General features: G+C 39.6%; 1 protein-coding gene across 1 annotated transcript in view; it reads left to right on the plus strand.

The window, feature by feature from the left end:
• The first annotated feature begins 325 nt into the window (after positions 1-325).
• The window catches only part of ahrra (aryl-hydrocarbon receptor repressor a), a 92,150-nt gene continuing 67,389 nt past the window's right edge, over positions 326-25,086 (plus strand). Inside the window, exons 1-3 of the mRNA XM_044104634.1 lie at positions 326-709; positions 1,154-1,246; positions 2,658-2,839. Of these exons, the coding sequence (XP_043960569.1) occupies positions 1,185-1,246; positions 2,658-2,839 (244 nt within the window). The 5' untranslated portion in view covers positions 326-709; positions 1,154-1,184. The remainder of the gene's footprint in view (positions 710-1,153; positions 1,247-2,657; positions 2,840-25,086) is intronic.

Consider the following 25,086-nt stretch of genomic DNA (forward strand, 5'->3'; position numbering starts at 1 on the left):
AGGGCAAAGTAAAATGTTAAAAGGAAAAGTGGAAATAAAGAATAGAGGAGGGAAAATAGTGCATAAGAATTCACCCTAGAAATTTGTACTACACCTGCAGAAAGAACAAACACGAGAATCAAGAAAGCACAGCAACAAACAATATATGTAACAACAACAACAACAACAACGATGTCATTGAAAAGCCCACGGGACTAATTACCCCCCCAACGGCCCCCCACGGGAGCTCCGGGCAAGCTGGATGCTCAGTGTGGGAACCACAGTCTCAATAATCTTCAAACCACAACACAACGACCAATTCCCACGTTACGCACAGCACTTGAAAGCAGCATAAGCTCCTGTTCTTTGTGTATGTGCGCTCGCGTGGTGTGTGTGCGCTCGCGCCGGGTTTTGCGAGGCAGCGAGTTGCGTGCGAAGAGCTCGACATGTCATTCAGAGGAATCCGCCACCTGAAACGCGAGGAAGTCAGGGCGACTCAATTGGGTATAAAGAATCAGCCAACATCTGCCTCCGAGCAGAGCGACGCTGATGAAAACATCAGCGCGGAGCTCTTGCAGGGACCTCGGCCGCGTTGTGTCTTGTCTTCCCGCTGGATCTATCGCTTCCCGGAGCCGGTGCACCTCCGCCAGGCGAATCTCTTTGGAACATTTTAAAGTGGATGTGATTCTGGAGCCAACTCGATTCTGGATTTAATCCCCGGAGATTCTGGGTTGGTGTATTATTCTCAGACTTTCTTTCTTTGTATGTTTTTGTTTTTTTAAGTTTTGTGATAAAAAAAAAAAAATTAAATAGAGGTCAGTTTTCTACTGTTTTGAATTTGCACTGCCCTTTTAACATTATCAATAAGTTATGATTAACACTGTTGAGGACAAGATAATTTAAGCATTTACGTTTGACCAATTCTCCAGTTCATTTTAAGTTAAAGGTGTAGAAACATTTCTACACGTTTTTCTACAAATGTGTAGTAAATGCACTCATTTTCTACACATTTGATCTGGAGGGAGGCGACGGGGTGGTCAAAGCTTGACCTTTGGAAACGCAATAATGGTCAACAACATGCTACTTTTGAAGCTGTCATCCTGCACGTGTCCTGCAAGTGTCTTCCTCCGGCCGCTTCGTAAAGCAGCTCTAACTTGCCGTGTCTTATTCGCAGCGCACCTGTTACCTCCACGGAGCGCAAGATCATGATCCCACCTGGAGACTGCATGTACGCGGGCAGAAAAAGGAGGAAGCCCGTCCAGAAACAGTTAAGGAGCCATTCTTGATCTTGTGCATGTATCTGATAAGTGCTCGCGAGTGCGTGGATATTATAATTGTTATATATATACATATGTGTATTTTTTTTTTTCAGGCTTACTCTTAATGATTGTTGGACACATTTTCTAGTAAGAGAACAAAAAAAAAAAAGAAAACAGAAAAAAACTTTAAAGAGTTATTTTTGGAGTTTTTGTTGCATATTTATGAATTGAGTCATTAACCTGGAGCAGATTTTACAAGTATTTCAGTCTAAGTTCATGGTTTCAAGATAATGAGGCTGAATGGTGGGTAAATTAAGTTTTTGCTTTTTTTATTTTTATTTTAGAAACTTTATGTGATGCAGACTTCTGGTATTTGATCCTATGGGATGTAATGAATAGTGACGACTGTTATATAAGTTAATAAAGATGGAAGTGGTAATCCCCCCCTCCAAAGGCCTGTGGCATTTATAAAGTTTTCATGCTCAGCTCTGCCTTTTGCTGCTGATCTGAGAGGAAATCTTTGCCACATCAAAACCACTTCTCTGCATGGACTTTTTCAGCTCCTAAAATGAAACAAGCACACTGGTATTCTGCTGTTTTTGTGGTTGCCTTTGTTTAGTTTTTTGTAAAAAAAAAATTATTATTCATTTTGGTAAAGTGAAAAAAAAACCAACAAAAAAAAACAAAACTTAATTTAAAGCCCTATGCTCCAGTCAAAACAACAGCAATTGTTCAAGATAATACCGGGAAGAATCACGCTGTCTACCCGCACTAACTTTACTGTCGGAAAATGCTTGGAAGAACAGGATTTTATCGTGCATGATTCCTCTTTCTTGGACATTTCCCCCCCCCCCCCCCCAAGCCTATTGTCAAAAGAGACAAATAAATGCGGTTTTATAATATATTTAAGGCAGAGAGGAAAGACTTTTTTGTGCACAGTGTGGTTTTATCAAGTCTAGATTCTCTGCATTAGTTTGCAACCTGCGGTGCTTGCCCTGCAAGTCATTAAGAGTAAACCCGTTTTTATGTTAGGAGAGTTATGAAGACTTGGTTTGCATTTAACACACATTATTTCCTAAAAGTAACTTTGCTAAAAAAAAACGTTTTGCTCAAAAATTGACAAAGTTAGTAGTCATTTTTGCTTCAGGATCTAAGCTGATTGACTTGCATCAGGTGTATATTTTTTCCTGTGACGTTAAAGACCTGACATAGAGTATAAATTTAGTTAGACACTTGTCAGTTTTAAAAAACATAGCTTTAAGAGTAAAGTTAATCAAATGCGTCATTTTTGTCGGCTGTTTTCTCAAGTCTAAGTTTGCTTCAGAAGTTCACCGAAGGAAATGTTTCTATCTTTCACACCCGCCTGATCCCAAACTTTCACGCCTCGACGTTTATTCCCGTCCGCCTTGTCGTCGACAGGAAGCCGTCCTCTGCCAACGAGAAAAGCAACCCGTCCAAGAGGCACCGGGACAGGCTCAACGCCGAACTGGACCGCCTGGCCAGCCTGTTGCCGTTCCCTCCGGACGTCATCTCCAAACTGGACAAGTTGTCCGTGCTGCGCCTCGCCGTCTCCTACCTCCGCGTCAAAAGCTTCTTCCAAGGTAAAGAGTGCCTCAAAAGTTTGCGTCGCGGTGCTCAGAACTTTTTGTTCCCCCACAGGAAGTAGTGTGCGAGCACAGAAGACGATGCGGAGTGTTTCAGCTGATGAAAATAGTTCATTTCAAGTTTTTTTTGGTTTTTATGGAGACAATTCTGTGAGGGCATTGTTTTCCATCTCTCTTTGCGCCCTTCTTTTAGCATGCCTGTGAGAGACTCCACAGCATAAACATTTTACCGAGCCACTGAGGATGAGTCATGAGTTCAAGACGGTTCATAAATATGAGAGAAAAAGTCTGTTTTTCTGGCTTAAATCACCACTGCCCCTTTGTTTACTTCTGTTACATGTAAGTGGAACGTAGGCTAATTTGGAGTCTTGCTTTCTGATCCACGTGCCGTCTTGCTCCTCCTCCTGCTCCTCGTGTTGCTCCACCGTGAACTTCAAATATTCATGTGGCCCTGAAGACCGTATTCAGTTGCCACTGGCCTTGAATGCCGCTTTATTACCTCAAACGCTGAAGGCGCAGATGAGGAAAATGAGATTTTTATTTCTCTCCAAGTGAAATAACAGCAGCGAGTGAGATTCGCCTCTTAATTTTCTCAGAGAGAAACTTTCACGATTGGTATGAGATTCTCACAACCTGATAACCTTGAGTCAAAACAGCACAGCATCAGGGTATTAACACAGAGATTTGAGTCTGTAAACGGCGACATAGTAATGATACAACAGCTTTTCTCTATAAAACAACTTATCAGGTGTTGAAAGTTGTTTTCTTAGTAAGAGTGAATCAGCATACGGTCAAGTAATGTTCACAACTTGACCGTATGCATTTTACGAGGCAAGAAAAATTCCCAAAACAACCAATCTGATATTCGCTGCAAGTATAAAGAAAATATAGCTGAAATAAACTTTTAGACTCCCTGTTTAGGTTTTGTTTACCTGTGTTTAGTTAGTTCCTCTGTGTTTCCCTGTATGTGTTTGTATTTTCAGTTCATCGAGGTAATTGTGTTCCTCGCTTCATCAGTCATTGTCCCTCTTTGATGCACTCCGTTTTCAACTTCTCTTCACTGGATTCTCTTGTTTGTTCTCGTGTTTTCTGGAGTTTTCCTATGTGTTTCAGCTTGCTAAGTTAATTAATCACCTGAAAAGTGTCACTCCTACCTCCTGCTTGTGTTTGGGTCCTCCACCAACTCCACACACATGGGATCAGTAGCCTTCTTGTAGCCGGTTGACCAGTACAGTAATTGATGGTTGAGGGTGAGCTCTGAAAACTCTGTTCTCAGCGAAGCTTTCTGACGCTTCAAACTGTAGGAATGGTGTGACGGAAAAAAAATTTGAGCGATTTTGAAACCGTAGCTTTCTGAAACCTCGGAAAAACTCCACTGTGTCTACGTTTGGTGACACAGAGTACGGAGGATAAAAGGGCGAACGGGGAGGAAAAGTTGAGGTCCCGCAAAGTTCAACGCCTACTGTGTCTACCTGGATGGGGTGAATCAAAGTTCTCATCATCGTTTCTGAGAAGTCTCTTTGGGGATTTGCAAGCTTCATCTGTGCTAAAAGTTTTGCCCCCTTGCCCCGGTGATCTCCAGAGTACGCTTAATCTCCACCATCCGGTGCCTTGATTTGGCATGAGACCCAACAACTGGCATCCTGTTGGCTCCTTCCTTCTCACACACATGCTTACTCCCTCTCTCTCTCTGTCTCTCTCTTTGGCATGTACCTGAACACTCATTTAGCTTAGCCAGCACGCAAAGTTGAAGAACAGGTGCTAATCTGAGTAACCAAGCAGCCATGGATTCACGGAGAGATAAAGATATCTCTCGCATCCGATGCCGAGAATTATCCCAACCGAGGGAATCCTGGAAAACTCTCGTAAAGCGGTGGAAGTGAGTCGTATTGTCAGCTGGCGTCTTCGTCAGCGTTTCGTCTTCCAAACATCCGAGACAACGTCGTGGGAAACGCTGCAAGCGTTCGGAATATGCATCTGGCCTGCGGCCCGTATTTGTTTACTCCTCCTCTGCTGTTATTAGTGGCAGTAGTGACCGGCTTATCTGACCTTTGATGGTTCACAAATGAGATTAATTAGAGAGGAACATGAGGGATTTGGTGCTGTTTACATCTGGAGTCTCTCTACGCGCCCTCCATCCGATCAACTGCCTTGACCCACATTATCGCCACCTCCCCTCGCCTCTTGCCCCACCCTCACCCTCCTCCACCCTCCTCATCCCCATCCGATGTGCGAACGTGGAGCGAGGCTGGAGCTTTGCTGCATAAATCTAAGAGGAGCAGCAAAGTACATGTCCACATCCTTCCTGTGGTTTCAAACAACAGTCAGAATTGTCTATGAGTCACTGACAGAAAATAAGACATGAAACCATGAAACCTGCAGCTTTAGGTTTCATTTGTCTTTATGAACAGTTTTAACTGAGGAAGGATCTTTTTTTTTTCTTTTTTTTTTTTGAGGGTGCAGTTATTTACTTTGTCCAGCAGGGGACTGCGTGAAGTTATTTGCTGATGATTATGCAGATGTTAGATTTTGACGACAGACTGGACTGTTAAACACACATTTATTGACGGAATCAGTGAGTTAAAAAAAAAAAATTAATTGAGATGGGATAGAGGTCATGAAGCAGGTGCTTTTTGGAAGGTTCGACTCTGGGATTTGTACAAGTGCTCATCTGTGTACTTTGTACAAATATACCTTCAAGCTGGTTTGAATCTTCCTTTTTATTTACACAAACCTGCATGTGTGTGTAAATAAAACCCAGCAACCGACAGTTTTTACTATTTCTCTTTGATCTCAAGGAAGTCAGCCAATCAGCATTTGATGTACATTGCTTTTAAAAATAAAATTCAATCAGCTGAAATTATTCTGTGGCTTATTAAATAGTAATAACACAGGAACGTGTTAAAATACTACTTTGTCATATAGTGTATAATATGCAAGAAAAGGGTTAGTATGTTAAAACTGTTGGAAAGTAAGACTGTGAACGATGACACAAAAAGTTAAATATAAACTCTCCAGAGATCATAGACTTGTTTAACTTTTAGGAGTGAAAATCTTCTGTATTTCCTCAAAAATTGAGTTAAATCTACTTAAAATTTTTTTTTTAATATACCTTATTTCCAGTCAGGTGTGAATTTGGTTGCACGTCAACAGGTGAGTTGTAATTTCCTGTCTGCCGTGTTAGGTCGCTGCCCTCTTTGTAACTGCTGAGCCGGTTAAATATTTAGCATTAATTTAACCCTCTTTGATCTTCTCTCCTGCAGGTTTCACAGTTAGCAAACAAAACTGTTCAAATTATCACATGCTAGTTGCAGTGGGGGTTGGTGGGGGGGAGCTGGTGAAATTGAAAGAAATAACAATTGTTCGTCCACTGTAATTAAAGTCAAACAGATACTGTAGTGATGGGATTATATGTGTAATAAATGCACGATTATGTAGATGGATTTGGAGCGGGAATATTGATAAGTTTGCACTTCCACCCACTCCCTTAAATATGTAAAACAAAAGATCTGACATTATGCTTCTTGCTGTTGGTATATTTTGCACATATTCAAAAAAATAAACAAAGAAACAAACTGTTGCCTTGCAGCAAGAAGGTTCTAGTTTGAATCTTTTTGCAAGGAGTTCACATGTTCGTCGTGTAATTTGACAGTTATGATACATTAACATTCATCTGGCATTAAAGCCAACAGGCTAGGTGTCAACACTGCACACTGATAAAAGAGAAAAGGAGACTTTTTAAAGCGGAGAACCCAAAGACCTCACGGCAAAAGTCTATTTATTCTCTAACGCCCACAGTCTTCTAAAGTAAATGAGCCTAATGAAATACGCTCTTCAGGCTATCAGATCAGCTGATCTAATTCTTGCTAACACCCACCTATTTGCTGTTGGCACGCTATGCGTCTAAAAGCAATGTCCAACAATATTGCATTGCTTTCTGTGGCCTTTGTGTGCCTGTGTTGTGGTTTCAACTAGGAGTGCAGCACGTGTTTAATTTGCCTGCTGTGGGCAACGGTTTCCCCTCATTTTGGACACAAACGGAGAGTTTATATTACTTTAGAAAGCTTAAGGCTCTGCAAATGTACCGATTAGCAAGGGACTACGCTGCCACACTAAGTTAGTGACCGGCAGCACAGAGCTTCGTGTTGTGTCGGCGATGGTTTTACATTTGTATATTTGCTAACCTCATCCTGCCAAAAAAAAACAAAAAACAACAAACCCCAAAACAATTAAACCCTTGAAATTTGTTGCTTTTTTAAGCTTCTTTTCTCTAGAGGCCACCTTTTCAGACTGGTGTTTGCATATAGTGGGAGTTTTTTAATTGTCAGTTGCCCAATAGGGAAATGGTGTAACCAACATCTTGTTTCAGTGGTGTCGCTTCAAACCCTAATTCATTAAATTGGCTCTCAACATTACATGAAAACCTACCACAACATTTCTGATAAATTGAAGCAATATACCTAGTACTATATTTGTTTTCATGTATTAAAAAAAATCCTAAAACAAGGATATTAAACTGGAAATCAAAAGTTTATTAGCATCTGTTTAATAGTTTTTCTTTGTGTTTCTGCATGGTCATGCCTTTTATCAGGCATAATCAAGCCATAGTTGATATTTAACCTAATATTTTTTACAAACCAGTAGATTTATATAACATTTCCTTTGCCTGCTTTTTTCAATCTTTAAATCTAGCTTGTGTGAAGGGTGTGAAATACGTCTGTCAAATGCACAGAGAAACTTTTTGAACAGATTCATGTGCTTCTAAAATTACTTTGGCTTCTTAAAACCACTGGAAATGTTGAGCAAAGATACTTTTACTATATAAGTTTTGAGAATAATAGCTAGAATCATCATACTTTTCTCAGAATAAAAGTATTTAAATAATCTTTTTGGACTTTTTTTTGTCTATTCCACTACTTCAGGCTAATCATTAGAAATATTAGCAATAATTCAAACATACATGTAGTCAATACAATCCAGAAACATACTCTGTTTGTTTTTAGGTTTTACTCTGCATGCAACTTTGTAAATGGTAACACATTAAACTGCTGATATTATATTTTCTGAATGTTATGTTAAGTTTCAAGGGCTAAAAGACACTTAAATAAATAAAATTTTAATCATTATCATTCATATTTATATATTTGTTTATCATCAAGACTATAGTACATATTGGAAAATGTCTTCACGTGGAATAATGTAAATTAAAATACACTTAAAACCTGCTAGTTTAGATCAAACAAAACCAAATAAACCCAGTAACGATAGTTTCACACCTGTTAGCTCAAGCTCGACATCTTTCATGCTGTATTTTCACCTAGTCATCTTGCTTGTCCTCCATTAAAAATGACACAATTTACAATTAAGTCATAAAAAGCATGAAATGATTCAAAGATCTTTTAAATTTATTCCATAAACTTCTCCCTGAATATCATCTTTAAGGTACTCAGCTGGCTAGCAAGTACAGCTTTAGCATTAAGCTTGCTAAGGCTCTATTTACAGTTAAATTCAAACTATAACCTGTATAAACATACCTGCCCTTTTCTGTTGCAAAAAACATACAATTAAGGTATAAAAATTATGAAACAGTGAAAAAGCTTTTTAATCTATTTCAAAGCCTTCTCCCTGAATGCTGTCTTCCAGGACCTCGACTTGCTAGCAAGTTCAGCATTAGCGCTAAGCTACCTAAGGCTTTATTCAACGTTAAATTATAAGTATATAACCCGCATAAACACGCCAGCCTTACTGATCTCTGCTGAAAACGGTGAACTGGAATTGCAGCTGACTAAACCAACACCATTAGATTTTCATTAAAATGTTTTAAGTTTGCAAAATAAAGTGGTTACTGGTCAAACATAACCTTTTTCTGACTCTAGATTTTAAAACAAAATCTAGTTTGAATCTAGCTTGATTTAAATTGTGAATAAGTCCATGGCTTCTATCTATCCTCTCCAAAAATTTACTTTTATAGTGCACATAAGAATAATAAACACCCAAAAGCTCCAGAGGCTATGAACTGAACCAGCCAGTGTTTCCTCTGAGACGGCTCCCATAAGCTAGTTGTGTGTAAAGGCCTCTGATGTAAACGTATCCACATCGAGCTGGACTTTCCATTAAACCTCATTTCTTAGCCTTCATGCCATGTTGGGTAGTGACCAGGTAGAAAAACATAAACCTAGACAGTAAAGAATATAAAATAAAAAATAAAAAAAAAACCCAGCATCGCTTTGGTGTAGATATGTGCTGCTAATCAAGCGTATGCATTGCAGTTTCAAAATGAGTTTCCTTGGACTGTTATCTGCTTGCTGAGCTATAATAAAAGAGGAAGAGAAACACCACAGAGCCCACAGGCTCACGCTAGGCAAGTGACGTCAGCAAGTAGACAGGAGACAGTTTTGTAACCCATCTACCCGACAGAGGAAGGAGGGAAATGAGACACAACAATCAGTCTGAATCTTTATTGTATCACTAGCTAATTAAAAACTATTTCACAGAGGTAAGCCACCACTTTGCCATTACTTTGGGTTCACTCTTCCCATGTCAGGTCTGTATCAAATTTGGTCGTAACCAGTGCAGGCCGTTTGATTTCCTAAAGCGGGAAGTACAGCAGCGTGACAGCCGCTTCTGAATGGAGTCTTTTTGCTCAAGGGTGGAACTGTGGATCAGGTCAAATCATAGGCAGACTTTTGTGTTTGCTAAACTCCCAGTGACCCTACACTTTTTCCTTCCTTAAGACGCAGACAAGATGGTCAGGCGGAGTCCGAGATTTATCGGCACGATAGCGAATGAAGTGTAAAGGTTCAATCGCGGAAAGGTCACGGCGTGGTCAATTTATTGTTTCTGAAACAAAATTCGTTCACTCCTGACATCTAAAGCGGGGCACTCGTTCTCTATGCGACAATTTCATTACATGGGAAGATCTTCAACTTAGATACACTGATTGGATTATATAAATATTCTTAAACAAAGCACAAAGTTTGTTAGTTCGCTACCAGATTTACTTCAGACATGGTGTTTTTACAAGTGTCATGAAAATCTGGAGGAGAAAAATTATTTAAAATATTTACAGTGTCCTATAAAATTTGAGTCTCTTAAGTTATTTATCTAATGGCTGTGTATGATGTTTGACTTAACATTCAGATAGTGGCCTGAGAAAGGGATTAACCAGCACGAAATAGTTTGTTATTGTGAAACAGAAGGAAACTGATACATAGTTTTCAAGCAAAGAAATCTGAAAAGTGTGGCATTGATTTGTATGAAGTCCCCTTTACTCAGATATCTTGCGTTTGTTATAAAATTACCCAAAAAAAGAGACTGGAATTTGTGGCTGCAATAGGACAAAAAGTGAATTTAAGTGTACCTTAAATTCTTTTTGTTTAAAAATTGCATATCTTTATTTTATCTGTACCGGTACTTTTGTCAGACTGAACTTTTAAACCTTGCAAAGGCCAGAGCCTTTGACTTTTCCATTTGCACCTACTGCTTGATCCAATTACGACATCAGAGGGTCAAGGAGATAAGCATCACTTGGAATCAGTGAAACATGATTGGATAGCAGGCATCAACTTGACACGCACTTCAATGGACCAGCACAGACTCAAGCTCTCTCCAAAAAATCCCTAAAATGTCTCTCTAAGCCAGAAGCCCAATTACGCGATGATGCTGGTGTGAAACCACCTACAGCTTTCCTCATGCGACATGGGTAGGTCAGACCGACCCCCATCGTCTGCTCTCTTGTCTCCTTTTCAGTCCTTTCTTAGACACATTTGTTTGTTGCCCTGGCATCTGTTGAGGAAAAACACCTTCCACCATGAACAGTGGGTGATCAGGCCTCAGTGCCACTGCTACAGCTTCCCTCTTCCTCTTTCCTCCGCATGCAATGTCTGTACGTTCGTGCAACAAGTTGTGAGATGTACTGCAGCTGAAAACACTGACAGTGCTTAGGCTAATGTACACCTACTGCAGGCTGAATCACTTTCTTAACGTCCCTTTCCTTGATTTAGGTGCACAAGAACCCCAGTTTGATTCGAATGTTGTGTTTGTTGACAAGAATTAGTCAAGCACTTCTCAAGAGAGTGGCAAGAAGGAAGCCGTAAGAAGTCCCGTCACGATGTAGGGTTGCTTTTCCTTAGCAGTAACAGGGAAGATGATCAAAGGTGTTGGGTAGATGCAAACATGTGAGAGAAGTTGTTCTAACTAGACGGTGTTGATTAGGAACCGTGTCAAAGTAAGTATGTGGATATATCAGCGTATTACTTGTTGCAGACTGTAATGCGCTGCAACCTAAAATCTCTAGAGGCAAACAACAAACATGGAGTTTCCTCAAAATTCCACTTTGGTCAGATTTTTATAAATTTTTATAACTATTCGGTTTTAGTAATAATAAGGTTCTTGTGTTGATGAAAGGCCAAAACTCTTAAAAATGTGTTTGTGTAAACTAGACCTAAAACACCGACTTTTGGCCAACTTACGAGTCACTGTTTGGGACCGAAATGTAACCCATTTACCAGGGCTACGTTGTAACCCTCAATTGATCACCTGCATGATTAAACCAGGTTCACAGTATGATGTGCAATTGTCATTTGTTTCTGCACTGCATTGCCCATTTATTTACCAATTAAGTAACTTCTGAAGGTAAACTATTATTTAAGGGTATGTAAGTAAAGGGGGCTGAACTCAAACACCAATATTTTTTCTGGTAAAACATTACTTTTGCTTTGAAACAAGCTGAATTTAAACCAATACACCTTTGCTTTGCTTATACTGTATATTGGCCTATTTTGGCTTACTGTACTTTGACTAGGCTGGTTTTCCTCTTGCTCAGGTTACATTTTCAAATTTTAGTAAGTTCTAGCGATTCAAAAATTCGAAAACAAGACACAGATATGTGTGGTTCTTTACTTTTAATGTGCGACTGGCCATCCTCTTTTATGTGCCCCGTCTGAAATGATAAAACACAATTGTTGCCGTCTGGTACTAAAGAATAGCAATGCTAATCCCTTGTGTGTGCTAATAAGCATGACAGTTAAATCAAGGAATGACCCTGGATTTGCTGGGGCCTCTCAATAGACGTAGACACTGAATTCACTTGAACGGCGCGGGACTTTTTAAAGGAAAGGGGGCCAGCAGAGGCCCTCGAGATCACAGAGGCCATAAGTGAATTACTCCCATCAGTACTGCAGAGGGGGCTCCATTAGACTCCTCACTGTAACAGCTAGAGGCAGCCACGCAGCAGTGGGTGGTGTGTTTGTGTGCAAACACAGTCGGGTATAGTGTGTGTTTCGGGTGCAAGTGAGTATGAATAGACAGCCAGAGACTGCAGAGGGAGCAGAAGCCTTTGTTGGTCCAACACTATTGTTGGAAGCTGTCGTGTGTAGTTAGTGTCACAGCTACCGCTTGGCGAGGCGCTCCGCCTCAGCAAGGGGAGCGCAGAGGGATAAGGAGGGAAGCAACAAGCACTCCAAAGCCCCAGGAGATTAACTTGATAATTATATTATGGTGACACTTTAACAGTGCAGCAATGCTGCAAAACATGCTGACATTTCCCAGCTGTTTTTAAACGGCGTGTTCAATTTACGCGATTACAAATCTTACATGCTGCTCTGAAGAAAGCTGGCTGAGGGAGAAAACCAGTTTGTCTTGTGCTGTTTAAATACAAGCTGCAGCACATTTCATAGATTATGTTAGGAATTTACATCAATTCCCCTTTACAACAAATACACACTTTGTTGCTCTTTACTACAACTTACTTTAGCATCACTTAGAGATTTAGCCTCCCCCAGTGTGTTAAAAGCAAAGTTATCATCAGTAGTTATGAAATTAGTTTTTTGACCTCTGGTAGAAAGATGTTATATCACTATAAACTTCTGAAACAATGAGGAAATCCTCAGAGTGGAGGAAGGCTAACACATTCACAGACAGTTTGAGCTAGCTGCTGTTTTAGCTAATTTTGTCAATTTCAAAGAACTCAAGTTGAAAATGCTTGGGATATTCTGCGGTATTTAACATCAATGCTTCCTCAAGAGACCTTTACATCTATTGCTGTTCTTTTAGTCAAGCCATTAGTTTAATATCCAATATGGCTGCCACTCATATAGAATGTAGTCAAGTTACCTGCGTAAACTCTTTGTTAGCACTTTTTGATGGTTTGGGTCTCAATAAATAAGACACACAGTGGTATATAATATCTAATTGTGAACATGGTCGTTTTGTATTTATACAAATTAAATTTAGGGAAATTGTTACTGGCTTACGTTGCTAACAGTGGCTAGCCAATTGGGAGTAGAATGCTCTCGAATGTGCCATGATTCCCATATGAGACTAAGCAAACACACAGAAAACTGCAAAGAGTGGAGTTTGTATTTTGGTTGCTGGTTTGTCATTCATACGACAGTATCAAAGATTTTATGTTTTCAAAATTGTCCAGGTTTAAAAATGATCACACAGGATGTTGTTCGTTTCAGACAACAGAGACAACTGAACAACTCTGGTGTTAAATAGAGTTGAAAGAGGTAATGTTTGATATCTCCCAATACATTGCTGTACCCTATACACCAAAAATAGCATTTTAATTTTTCTTAAGTAGTAAAAATTAGCTAAAACTAGCTGTTAGCCTTCCACTACGAAGGGGATTCCTTCTGTTTTCTTCAAATTAACTGCAATGTAACATCTTTCTATTAAAGTTAGGGAAGTGTTACAGAGAAAACTTCTTAGAATCGCACTTAAAAAAAAAAAAAAAAATCCAAAGTGTCTCTTTAAGCTTCAGAACTGCTATTTTTATGTTAGGAACTTCAAAGTCAAACAATTTTTTGTATGTTTCCTAAACGTTGTCCGTTCTCAGTAGAAAAGCCCAACAATGCTTTGTTTCACTTCTAGCATTGACTGGTGACTCATAATATAATATCCCGGATAAACATGGCCGCCAGCACGTCATCCTTTTGGGTGTCAGTAGTGCAGTCTGCCTATGGCCAAAGCCGGTGGAGGGATACACAATGTGCTTTGCCTGATGAATGAACCGTGACACTGCCGCTCTATCAGGAGGCAGTAGAGAAAACGTTGCAGAGGCAAAGTTGTAGTCAAAGTAAAAGAAAAAACTGTAGCTTGCTGACCATAATTATTGATTGCTCTACAAACGCAGACAGAGCGAAAAAGAGAAGGCACGTGCCTTTGATAAGCTGCCTCACTGATAAAGATCTCGTTGGTTTTTCGAAGTGAGAGACTGGCAAGACAGCCTCGCCACATTTAGCACATGTATCCACTGTCACCCAACTGTGTCTGCATGCTGGTTTCATTTGGCTGTTTTCTGTATCTGTCACCCCCCATTTATCTTAATCAAAGCACGCATCAGTGTGCAGAAACGGTCCAGGCCCTCCCCCTCCCCCACGCTAATCGATATGTTTCCATGAGCTTGAAGAGATTGCGTACCAAAGCAGCATTTGACCCGATGCAGCTCGATACGCTACTGTCAACCAGACGAAGTCCCGTTTCATCTGCATTTTGATTAAAAAGCGAAAACAAAAAACAGCAGGGCATAAACCCGGCTGAGTGAAAATAGTTCCTCAGAGCATGTCACATGAAGTTAAGAGTTAGCCGAGGAAGCTTAGGGGTAGATGGGGGGAGGGGAGTATATTGTTTTATTTACGCTCAGAGATGCACAATCTAATTGGAATGAATGCTGACGCGGCATCGTAGGCAGATACTGTTGTTAGAAACGGGCAGAGTAATTAAAGAGGACAAGAGAATGTGTTTGAAAGGTTTCTGTGCTTCTCGCTGGCTGGCAGGGCCTTCGCTACTGTCTCCCACATCAGTCTGAACTTTCAATGAACTCTCGCCCCCTGCTGAATTATGATCGAATGAGCGAACTGGACGAGGAAAATAACGACAATTTCGTTATCTACGACGCGAGAGAGACGAGCAGATGGACGACTCTTCCCTATCGAGAACAAACGTGAACGTGTGCAACGCTTTCTTGTTGTCGGGGGAAGGAAAAAGAAGACGGAACGAGGCTGAACTTCGGCCGACGGCAGCAGGGTAGCCTCTGATTCGCCAGCGCTCAGGTGCATTGTTACAGGGGCAAACATCTCGCCCAGACACACAGGTGTACACCAAGATATGTGTGTGTGTGTTTCTGCTGAGCGCAGAGGGAGGGAGGGAGAGAAGAGAGAGACAGTGAGGCAGTTGCGTGACTTGTGCTTGTTTTAGCTCTCCAGCCTCCAGGCAGAAGCTGTTAGCCAGCAGAAAGGAAGGTGTAGTGTAAATGTTCCACGGTAAACAGAGCTCCAAACCGCATTTCATCCAAGCGGTGCATCGTTTTCTGTGTATCGACGTATAAAAATAATTTATCTTCCCGAGTGGCAACATTTCACATAATATCTGTTGGGAAAAGTTGGAAATTTTGCAAGTAAAAATTCCCTGGAAGATATTTCAGATTAGTTAGTCCTTTTTTTTTTTTTTTTTTTAAATGAGAAGTCATCTGTAAGTAACTACTTCACTTACTTGTTCAGCAACTAAAACCCCCCACAGGGGGAATTAGTTGTAAAAGCTCTCCAAAGGTTTCTGAGTGGTTTAAACCGCAGTTCAAGTGGAAATGAAAGAAAAGCAGAAAAAAGGTCAAACATAGGATGGGAGAAATATTTGTTATTTTTTTATTTTTTTGCGGTCTATTCTCCAAACTAGCAACTGAGGATTCTCATTTAATCCTTAAATGAATAAAATCTTTTGGTGCTGCTTTTCCTTTGCTGAAGGCTGAAGTGTTGGAAGGAGCGGGCGCTTCTTAAAGAGACAGAGCTTAATTTCACGGCGATAAATTGCGACGTGAAATTTCTTTTGACGTCGCAATGATCTATTGAGCATTTTTCTTACAACTGAAGATACACTTACTTGAACATGATGCAATGAAATCGAACTATATGCTTGGAAAATAGACAATACCACCTTTAAATGATTGCTTTAATATAAAACATCAAAGATAACATCATTAGAACTGCAATATTTGATGTGTTATATTGTGTTATCTGTAGTACAAGTAATTGTTTTTCAGATTTAAATCAAAGCAGCCAGATTTTATTTATTTATTTACTTATTTTTTGGGATTGAAATGCCAGTGTTTTCATGCAGGGACAGCATACTGTTAGAACATCCACTGAACATGCAGGATGTGAACCATTCAATTGAGAGGCGATGACTGACTTTCTGTAGTGTCTTCAAAGTTACACTTCACTTACTTTTATTGCAGGCATCCGAGCTGACACCTTTAATCCTCTCAAATCTCAGATCCTCTGAAGCCAAAACAAATCCCCACCCTCTGCTCCCCCCCTCTCCGTTCACCATACAGCCGTTTCACTACAACTGCTGTCTGCCGCCAACAGCTCAGCTGTCACTGTTATTCAACTCCTACAACAGAGACTCTCACTTTAAATGACGCCTCTGACGGTTTACCAACTCTCCTGCCGCGCTCAACACTTTAATTGCGGTTACATTAACGGACTCTAAACGCTCCTCGGGACTTTTTTTTTTTTTTTTTTTTTTACGAATACGTAGCTGCCATAGGTGGCGGCGCCTTAGACCTTTTTTCTCAGAGGCTAACGCAGCGCTGATCTAATTCTTTAAGAACGGGGTCACGACATTCTGACAGATGGTGCATAACAGCGAGCGGAGGGATCGGGTCAGATCATCATATAAGTTGCTTGAGCTCAACATGGTTGTTGAGCCTGAATAAGTGAAATAGGGGTATGGAGAGGGGGTGCAGGGAGGCGTATGAATCTGGTGATGGAAGTAAAAGGTGTTTAGAGAAAGAGATGTTGAAGAGAGGTGTCGCTCTGTTTTTGTCCCCGAGGACCTTGTTCCAATTGGCATGTTGCACAGACGAACTGAATTTAAACAGCTGCGGGCTTCACCCACGGCAACACTTACACACACACACATATAGATACATATATACATACGCACGCCCACACCAAGGCCCTCCCCAACTGGAAGTTTTGCGTGTGAAGGGGTGAAACTCTCAGCGCTAATGTGCCAGGATTTGTTTTCATCATCAAATTGGAAATGTTTTAAATATGCATCACATGTTCTTCCATGGCGCTGCGCGGGTTTATCCAGCCGGAACACTGACAGCCTAATCCCTGTTTTCATACAGAGTCGTTTGTCAGATGTAGAACTGGTAGTACCCGTGTTTGTTTGCACACAAAACTCTTAAAGTGATACTACATTTTTTTTCCCTTTTTGTCTTTTTCTTTTTACACACATAAAAGATGATTCCTAATTCAAAGCTGTGGTTGTTGCTCTATATTGTTCAGCGATTAGTCTGAGTGCAGGAAGATTAGTTGGGAAATTTGAAATAAATCTCTTAATTTAATATTGATTGACTAGAATCACATCACAGAATGACAATTGTTTTTCTTTCTCTCTCTCTCTCTGTGAAGCAGATTCTTAGCTGCTCTTATATGCAAGATACTCATGCCTCGGTCTTTTGCAACGAACAAGTAGTGGTGTCAAAACAATGTGACAGTTGGTTAATGGTGGAGGAGAACAAAAGGACCGCAGCCTCATCCTTCCACACTCGCTTCGCGCGCCGAGTACTGCTCAGGATGTCGCTGGCGTCATTCGGCAAATTAAACGTGTCGACGCCGTCGCGCTGAGGTGTTATCCCGTTTCGTGCCGTCAAACATTTGCTCGGCCCAGCAGAAATTTTGACGAGGCGAGGTGTTGATGTGGCAGTCCTGCAGTGTCTCGGGTAAATAAAGCAGCCGAATCGAAGCGGGATCACATCCACACACAGTTGGGAACTGGTGACACCAGAGCATCAATAATCTGATACAAAATAATAATAATAATAATAATAATAATAATAATAATAATAATAATAATAATAATAATAATAATTAAATCTTTTTTTTTCTCTCTCTCTCAGTATTCGGTATCCAGTGTATCATCTTTCTCTAAATTTCTGCTGAGAAGCGGCTTGTAAAAGTGTTAACGCTGCTTGAGCTGCTTCACATTCAGTCGCAATGCAACCACAAACCACACGCACTTTATCCCGTAAACCGACAGAAAGTAATACTTAAGTGTGCGGTGGAAGACACAACGTATGCGACTGTTAAAACCTGGTATTGTAAAAAAAAAATATATATATAAATCTGTAAAGTGAGCCTCGCCCCATTTACCCTGACGCCCCCAAAATAAATGTTTTGTTTTTAAGAGGCAGGGTCAGAATTGATTGGAAGACGGAACTGACCAAGCACAGCTGGGTAGTTTTCGAAGAAAATCTGAAAAAGACATGAAATCAAAACCTTGTAGTAAAGTAACAACCCCAAACATACACATAGGAGTACCGGAGGACGATTTAGATCAAAATATATTCATGTGTGAGAATGGCCTAGTCAAAGTTCAGACCTAAATCCAAACAAGAATGTTTCACCTTGAGGTAATTTGCAACAAAAAAATAAATAAAATCAGCAAAACTAGCCTGTTTACACATGTGCGAACTGTTCGTTATTTCGTACCCACTTTGGAAAAGTTTTGCTTTTGCTTTGCCAGGTGTTTGAATTATTAAAAGATCAATTTGCAGTGTGTATCATTGACTTGGAATCTTTCTACATGAATGGTATGGACTGAATTGACGTGGTTTTTTGTAAGGTGCCTTGAAATGGCATTTTGTTGTGAATTGGCGCTGAATTAAAGTGATTTTCTATAAGCTACTAATAGTCCGATAAAATGTGTCTATGTTTCTCCAATAAATAACAAATATTACCAGGAAATAACTAACCTTTTACATTTCATGAGGATCAGCTGACCAAAACTGGGATCAGAACCAATGGGAATAGGGCATAAAAGAAAATAGTTTCATCATGAAATTAAATTATATGGAAGATTTGAACATATTGACAATTGGCTATCCTCATTTGTAATACTTATATACCTCATATATTCTATTCCGTCCCTTCAAATTGTCTTTATTAACCTTCAAAACCCAACATTTTTAAAAGCAAATTCTCAATCAAACGCCCTATAAATCACATCTTTTAGATGCCCAGTATTTTTAACAATATTTCTGCTCAATAGAATGAATGGCATGACCAAGAGAGATTTAACTCCATTTTTGTCTCTCTGAGAGAGATCGACCAACCAAAGTAAAAACAGGAATTTGAACCAAGCCATCCCATGTGTAACATAAAGGGAAAACAACAGATCAGAGCAGACTCCCTCCTTGTGACTCAGAAGAAGAGAGGCTGGAGGGGGGGAGAGAGGTGGCATAATAACATCTTTGTGGCCTTTGAAGTCACATCAGGGCCATTTCCCACATACAGTAAAGTACAGGCTGTCTGGATGTCTACTAGCCCATCGCCATTCAAAGGCCACATTCATGAAGGCACTACAGAGGGCAATTGGATCCACCAGATACCCATCCCCTTCTCACGCAATGTTGTGTAAACTGGGGGAAAAATGACCTCAATGTGTCCCTAAACGAGTTAAGGGGCGAAGGCGCCGCGGCCGCTCACATGTCTCAGGCATGACGACGAGGCAGTGTTTTTAGAAATCCTTGTGCGCCGCAGATACTGATTGCCTTTCTATCTTGTGCCGATGTCGATGGTGGATTCCTTTGGAATGCCTTATAATCTTTACAACACGATTATAGCACACTCTTTTACATTTTAAATGAGCTATTTAGTGACCTTTAAATCGCAGAATGTGGGGTTTTCTTTTTTACATATTCGTTATAACTGTCACTGTGTTGTAACTGTGTGAGACATATTGTGGAAAAATTTATTTCCTCCACCTCTTCCCTGAGCTAATACTGCATCTGAAGAAATGCACCGAACTAAAACAACCAATCAGAGCCAGGAGGAGGGGCTTAGCGCTGTCAATCAACCTCATGTACTCGCTTCTAAATGGGCTAATGGTGGAGAGACAACTTCCAGTTACAGGAAAACCGACATCTGTCATCATTGGCGGCCATGCTAACTAGCATATGCTATGTTAGCCGCAGCATAGCAGCGGTTGCTTCTAAGTAGCACTGGGAGAATTTTTGTCGATCTTTTTCACTGATTATCTATCTTTTACCATTCTGTCACAAAATAATGATGGTTTCAATAAATAAGTAAAAAAATATATATATTTTTTTTTAATAAAAGTTACGTACTGCAGCTTTAATGGAAAACAACTTCAAACGCCTTGATGTGGCTCAGAATTGCTACACTTGTCTATGTGCAACTTTTGCAAAAATTCCAAATCTTAGGAAATCCAACACACACAAAAATTGTAACTCATGTATCTAATTGATGATGTAATGACTGTCTTCAGAAGCAGAAGTTTCAAAGGTCGAGGAAAAACTAATATTTACCACAAGCTACGGCCGCCCTCTCTTTGGTTTTGTTTTGCTATCCCTGAGCTCGTTAATCTCCCTCAATCCCATTTCTCTTGTTGAAACCGCCACACCTTAGAGTCAAATGTCGGGCAGCCTCAGCCTGACCGCGTCTGTTGCTGCTCCAGCTTGCTTCCCACTCTCCCCTTTTGACTCGCTCTGTTTACTTTATTTCTATTTTAGCCACTGACGCCGGAGCTTTCCTTTTCCTTTTTTTTTTTTTTTCTCGCTTTGCTCAACTCTCGACTAGTTTTGTGAAATGCCTCTGATTGGAAGAAACACAGCACAAGGAAGACTCTGAATTGAGGTCAACATGTCGCGGCAGCCTTAACACCATGAATAATTTGAACAGAGTGCCGTGCTTTAAAAAGGTCAATGGGGGTTGTGAGCTAAACAGAAGTTGTCTGAAATAAAAGCAGAGAGAAGGGAAAGACCAAAAAAAAACAGGCTTGCATAATTCATTGGACCATCACAACACCAATTCCCCATCCCTCTACTGTTGGATCAACATTGTTATAAAAATGTCAGATGGGCCAATTCATGTAGAAAAGGCTCGGGCTTGACCTAATTGGAAGAGCCATGTGATCGCTGATGGCGCTGAGGCTGTTGAGGTAGACTGTTAATTATGCTGCTGATTTTCCAGAAGCTAGGAGTTGTCTAAAGAAAGACTGCATGCATTTCTATCTGCTAATCAAAGGAGATGCAGCGATGCATCCCGCAAAACGAGACGAGACGAGACGATAGGCGATTAGGGGATCACAAGAACGAAATCAGACAAAGTTACTATAAGACTTTTAGGAAGGATCACAATTTTAGTAGATACTGGATATAGAAATAGAGATAAAGATATTGTAGAATTTGTTTCCTAATTTCAAGTGCTGAAATGCTCTTATTTTTGTGATTTCACGAACAGAATGGTTAAGAAAAAGGTTTCATGAATCTCAAACTGTGCTTTAGTGAATCTCAGTTCAGTGCAGATTCGTTCATTTCCATTTTGAACGATCAAAGTATTTCAGATCTTTTACTTTAGCATTAATAATAAGCAGAGATGCTCCTGAATCCTTCGTCTCAAGGCCAACTCAAGTCTGAAAATTATATTTTCATCCCTCTAATCATCTGCTTACACCACAACATTCGCATGGATTAGAAATGCATTCAACAATTTCCCTTCAATGTTTTATGATTTAAATTACTTTAAAAAAAGATAAAATGTATTATTTGCATCAGTCCTCCATTGCGCCTCTTTTGACTTGGCACAAATTTATATACAATAATGTTTATGGAAAAATAATATAAAGAAATAAACACGTTAATATTGAATGACTGAATGCGTCCAAGCGCCATGTTTGTTTTTCTGTAATATGTAAATCTTTTAAGGGTGCATATTACAAAAAAATGCACCCTGCAAAGTGCATACAAAGCTGTATGCACTTTGTTGAGTTAGCTACAAGTTAAGTTAGCTACAAAGTTGATTTTTTAAATGAACAGAATAGGAAGTGATTTTATTTTTGATAAGCTAAAAGTGTTTTTGTGACGAATGATGCATCTAGCATAACGGGGGAAAATGTTGTTTAGCCATGAAGCAACTCATATTTAGAAAATACAACAGCAGGTCACAGTATTCTTATAGTACTTTCAAAATTTTCTGTCTCTTTTTAATCTTCTTTCCCCCCTTTTTCCTGTGCTGGCAGACAAACGACTCAAAAGGTAATGTAAGCTTCTTAAACGCATTGTAACCGAATGTTGCTAACTAGACCAGAAGGCCTTCTGTAGTCAACTCTGTCAGCACAACAGGTCATTTCGTACAAAATCTTATCACACCCCTGCTAATAATTCAAAAAGGGAAATAAAAATATAAGTTGTAATTCACAACTTATTGCAGGTTGCAGCAGAGGCTCTGATTTTAGGTTTTCATAAAAACTATTTCATGAAATGTAAAAAATTAATTAGCAGTCAGCCTGCAGAGATGAGTAAAAGCAGCAAAGCAGAAGATCACTCGGATTACAGCCTGTCCAAACAGCTAATAGATTTTCTTGAAACGCCTCCCATGTTTGTAGTCAGCAGCTGGATGGATAGCAGAAACAAAACACCTGCCAAAAGCCTTCAGGCCTAAGCCTTCAGTTTTGGCAAGCTCCTCTCCTCCCTGCTACTTCAAGCCGCTCCTCTTCTCATGCAACCCGTCTCCTGGCCAAACTCCCTGTCGATTTCCAGGCCATATTCAGAGCGTTCAACTCGCTCGCTGCAGGTGTCGTGAAAAAAAAACTCAAACAAAACAAAAAAAAAACAAAAAACTTAAATATCACAATGTGATGAGCTGGAACATTTCATTGTTGTGGGAATTATTGCCCACTATGTTTAGGGTAAATATCAATAAAGTCTGCTTTGATTACAGAGGGTGTGAGCGGGTAACAACATTCAAATCTTGTATGTTTTTTTATTTTTCACTTTTTTGCTAGTTTATAGCCGTGACTAGTTTTCAACACCGGTCCCTAGAGGGACCTTTCACAGTTGATTTAAATTAAAAAAGAAGATTAACATTAAATACAATAAACAACAGCAACATGATCAAACCAGACCAAACCAATCCTAGCTTTTAGACAACTGGAAGGCTTTACATATGGCATTTTGAAGCTTTTTGTTTATTTAATGTTTATTTAAAATTGTGGGAGTGGGAGGAGTGATGTAATCGTGTGGGGATTTTTTTCAATCTTATTTTAATTTGATAATTAATATAAGTAAGGGTTGTTTCCACTCGGTTTTTTAGAGGAAATAGAAAGGGAGATGCTCATAGATAATTCAAAGAGAGCCTTTTGTATCATTTAAGCCATCATTGAATAAATATATTTAAATATTTTTAAAATTAGAGTCGATGTAAAAATGAAAATAGATGTAAACTGAATTTTTAATTGATAATTGTACTAAAATTTTAAACCAGTGGTTGTTTGGCATTCCTCTGTTGTGATGGCTTTGTGTTTAAAGTTTTATGCCATCTTAGTACTGACATAAATTTCATACAAAGAAATTAATTATTTTCTTTTATAATAGAAAAGCAACAGTCATTCTTGCAGCTGCAAAAATATTGTTTTGATTGTTACAGTTCTAATAATATCATCCATAACAAATATTTCTAGTCAATTTGATGCAGAGTCAAAAAAAAAAAAAAAGAATTTACAGCCACTAGATTTATTGATGATTTTCAAGAGCTTCTTGGCCAGGATATAAAATCTTCCAGCCATTTTTGGTCTTTATAGTGTTTTTTTCCCCCTCAACTGAAACTATATCCTAACAGTCAAATTTTAAGCAAGGGCAGGGATTTACTTTCAGTCAGCTAGCTAGCAGTGTGCATCAACAGATGGGGGAGACGCTCCACTTTTTCAGGTGCGGCCTTCCTCATCTTGATGCTGTACTTTAATAAATCCTAAGCTGGTTACAAACTGTAACAGGATAAAGGATGTTTTAACTATCATGGGTATGGGTATTTTTAAGCAAACATAAGGACGTTTTGGCTCATGTTTTTGCAAAGCTATCTAAGCTAACTAGCTTAGATACAGAATAAAATGGGGGTTAAAGAAGCGTATGCAGCTTCCGTTGTAGTTCAAAAACGTATAAAAGTCTAATTTAAGATGCTAAATGAATGCAAAACACAATGAATATCAGCTTTAATATTTGACTACTTTGAAGAAAATAGTGCAATAATTAGCTTAGCTTAAAACTGGTTCCATAAAAGCAGCGTCTGTCGATAAAAACATTTAGTTTTTAAGATGATCTTTTAATAAGTTTGAAAATCTTTTCCAGATTAATATCACCATAAAACTAGTTTTTTAAAAACTAATTATTACTTAAGTGTAAATGTACTTAATCAACAATTTTTAAACATTTTTTTTCCTAACAAATCGTGACACCGACATTTTAACGTGTCAAGGAAAAACAATACAAAAGGTTTGCAAGACATATAAAACGCCAGCATTTAAATAAAATTTAATTTCTCTCTATCACGACTGTGTCTGGTGTTTCTTTATGTCATAGTAGCTGCATGCTTGTGCAAAGGTTTCGCTTTCCATCAGTGGTACTATGAATAATCCCTTTGTTTGTATGGCCTCTTAAGTTCATTCATAATCAGCGACTTCTACTTTCTTCCTGCCCACCATTTGCTCATTTCCTCCTCATCTGGCCCCACTGTCAAACCCAGTTACTGTAGTTTCCCCCTCAGGGGCCTCAGGTGATGAAATGGTGGGAGCAGCAACTGGACACTTCCTGATCAAGTCAGGGGGATGCATGGCTTTGCCTTCTCAGTCTTCATCAACACATCAGAAACACACAAGCACAAAAAAAGGATGCTACAACAATAACAACAAAACCATTTGAGGTCAAATGGACTCTTCTGTAACCTGGTAATGGAGAACGATTAGGTTGAGGTTTATGCAGGATATTACTTGAAGTGGCATAAAAAAAAAAATTTCCTTGCGTTTTTATTTGGTACACATTTGGGTTAAAAAACAATAACAATTTCTCGCATTTTAAAGATTAAAATGTGAAATTTTGATCCAGTCAAAGAATTTAAATATAAATGCTCCTCACATCTAGACACAGGTTACCCATGTGTCAGCGCTCCGAGCTCCAGGAGCCAAAAATAGACCCGCTGACCCTTAAAGAGCGGAGTCTGTAGCATGCTGTGGAGCCTGGGAGAAAGACGCTCGCTGTCTCTTTAAGACTGGCTCTTCTGTAGTGCGGCGTAGTATTGCTGCGGCGATGTGTGTGTGTGTAAAGCTGACTGAGCAGGCAAAGGGTTGCGTGACTACTGCAGACGAAACTGTGACCTCAGAAAAGTGGTTATGAAAACGATCTGTTGAAGCGAGCGGAGGAAGAGAGCGAGGAAAGGAAG

Source organism: Gambusia affinis, linkage group LG21 (genome assembly GCF_019740435.1).
Source record: "Gambusia affinis linkage group LG21, SWU_Gaff_1.0, whole genome shotgun sequence".
Taxonomy (NCBI): Eukaryota; Metazoa; Chordata; class Actinopteri; order Cyprinodontiformes; family Poeciliidae; genus Gambusia; species Gambusia affinis.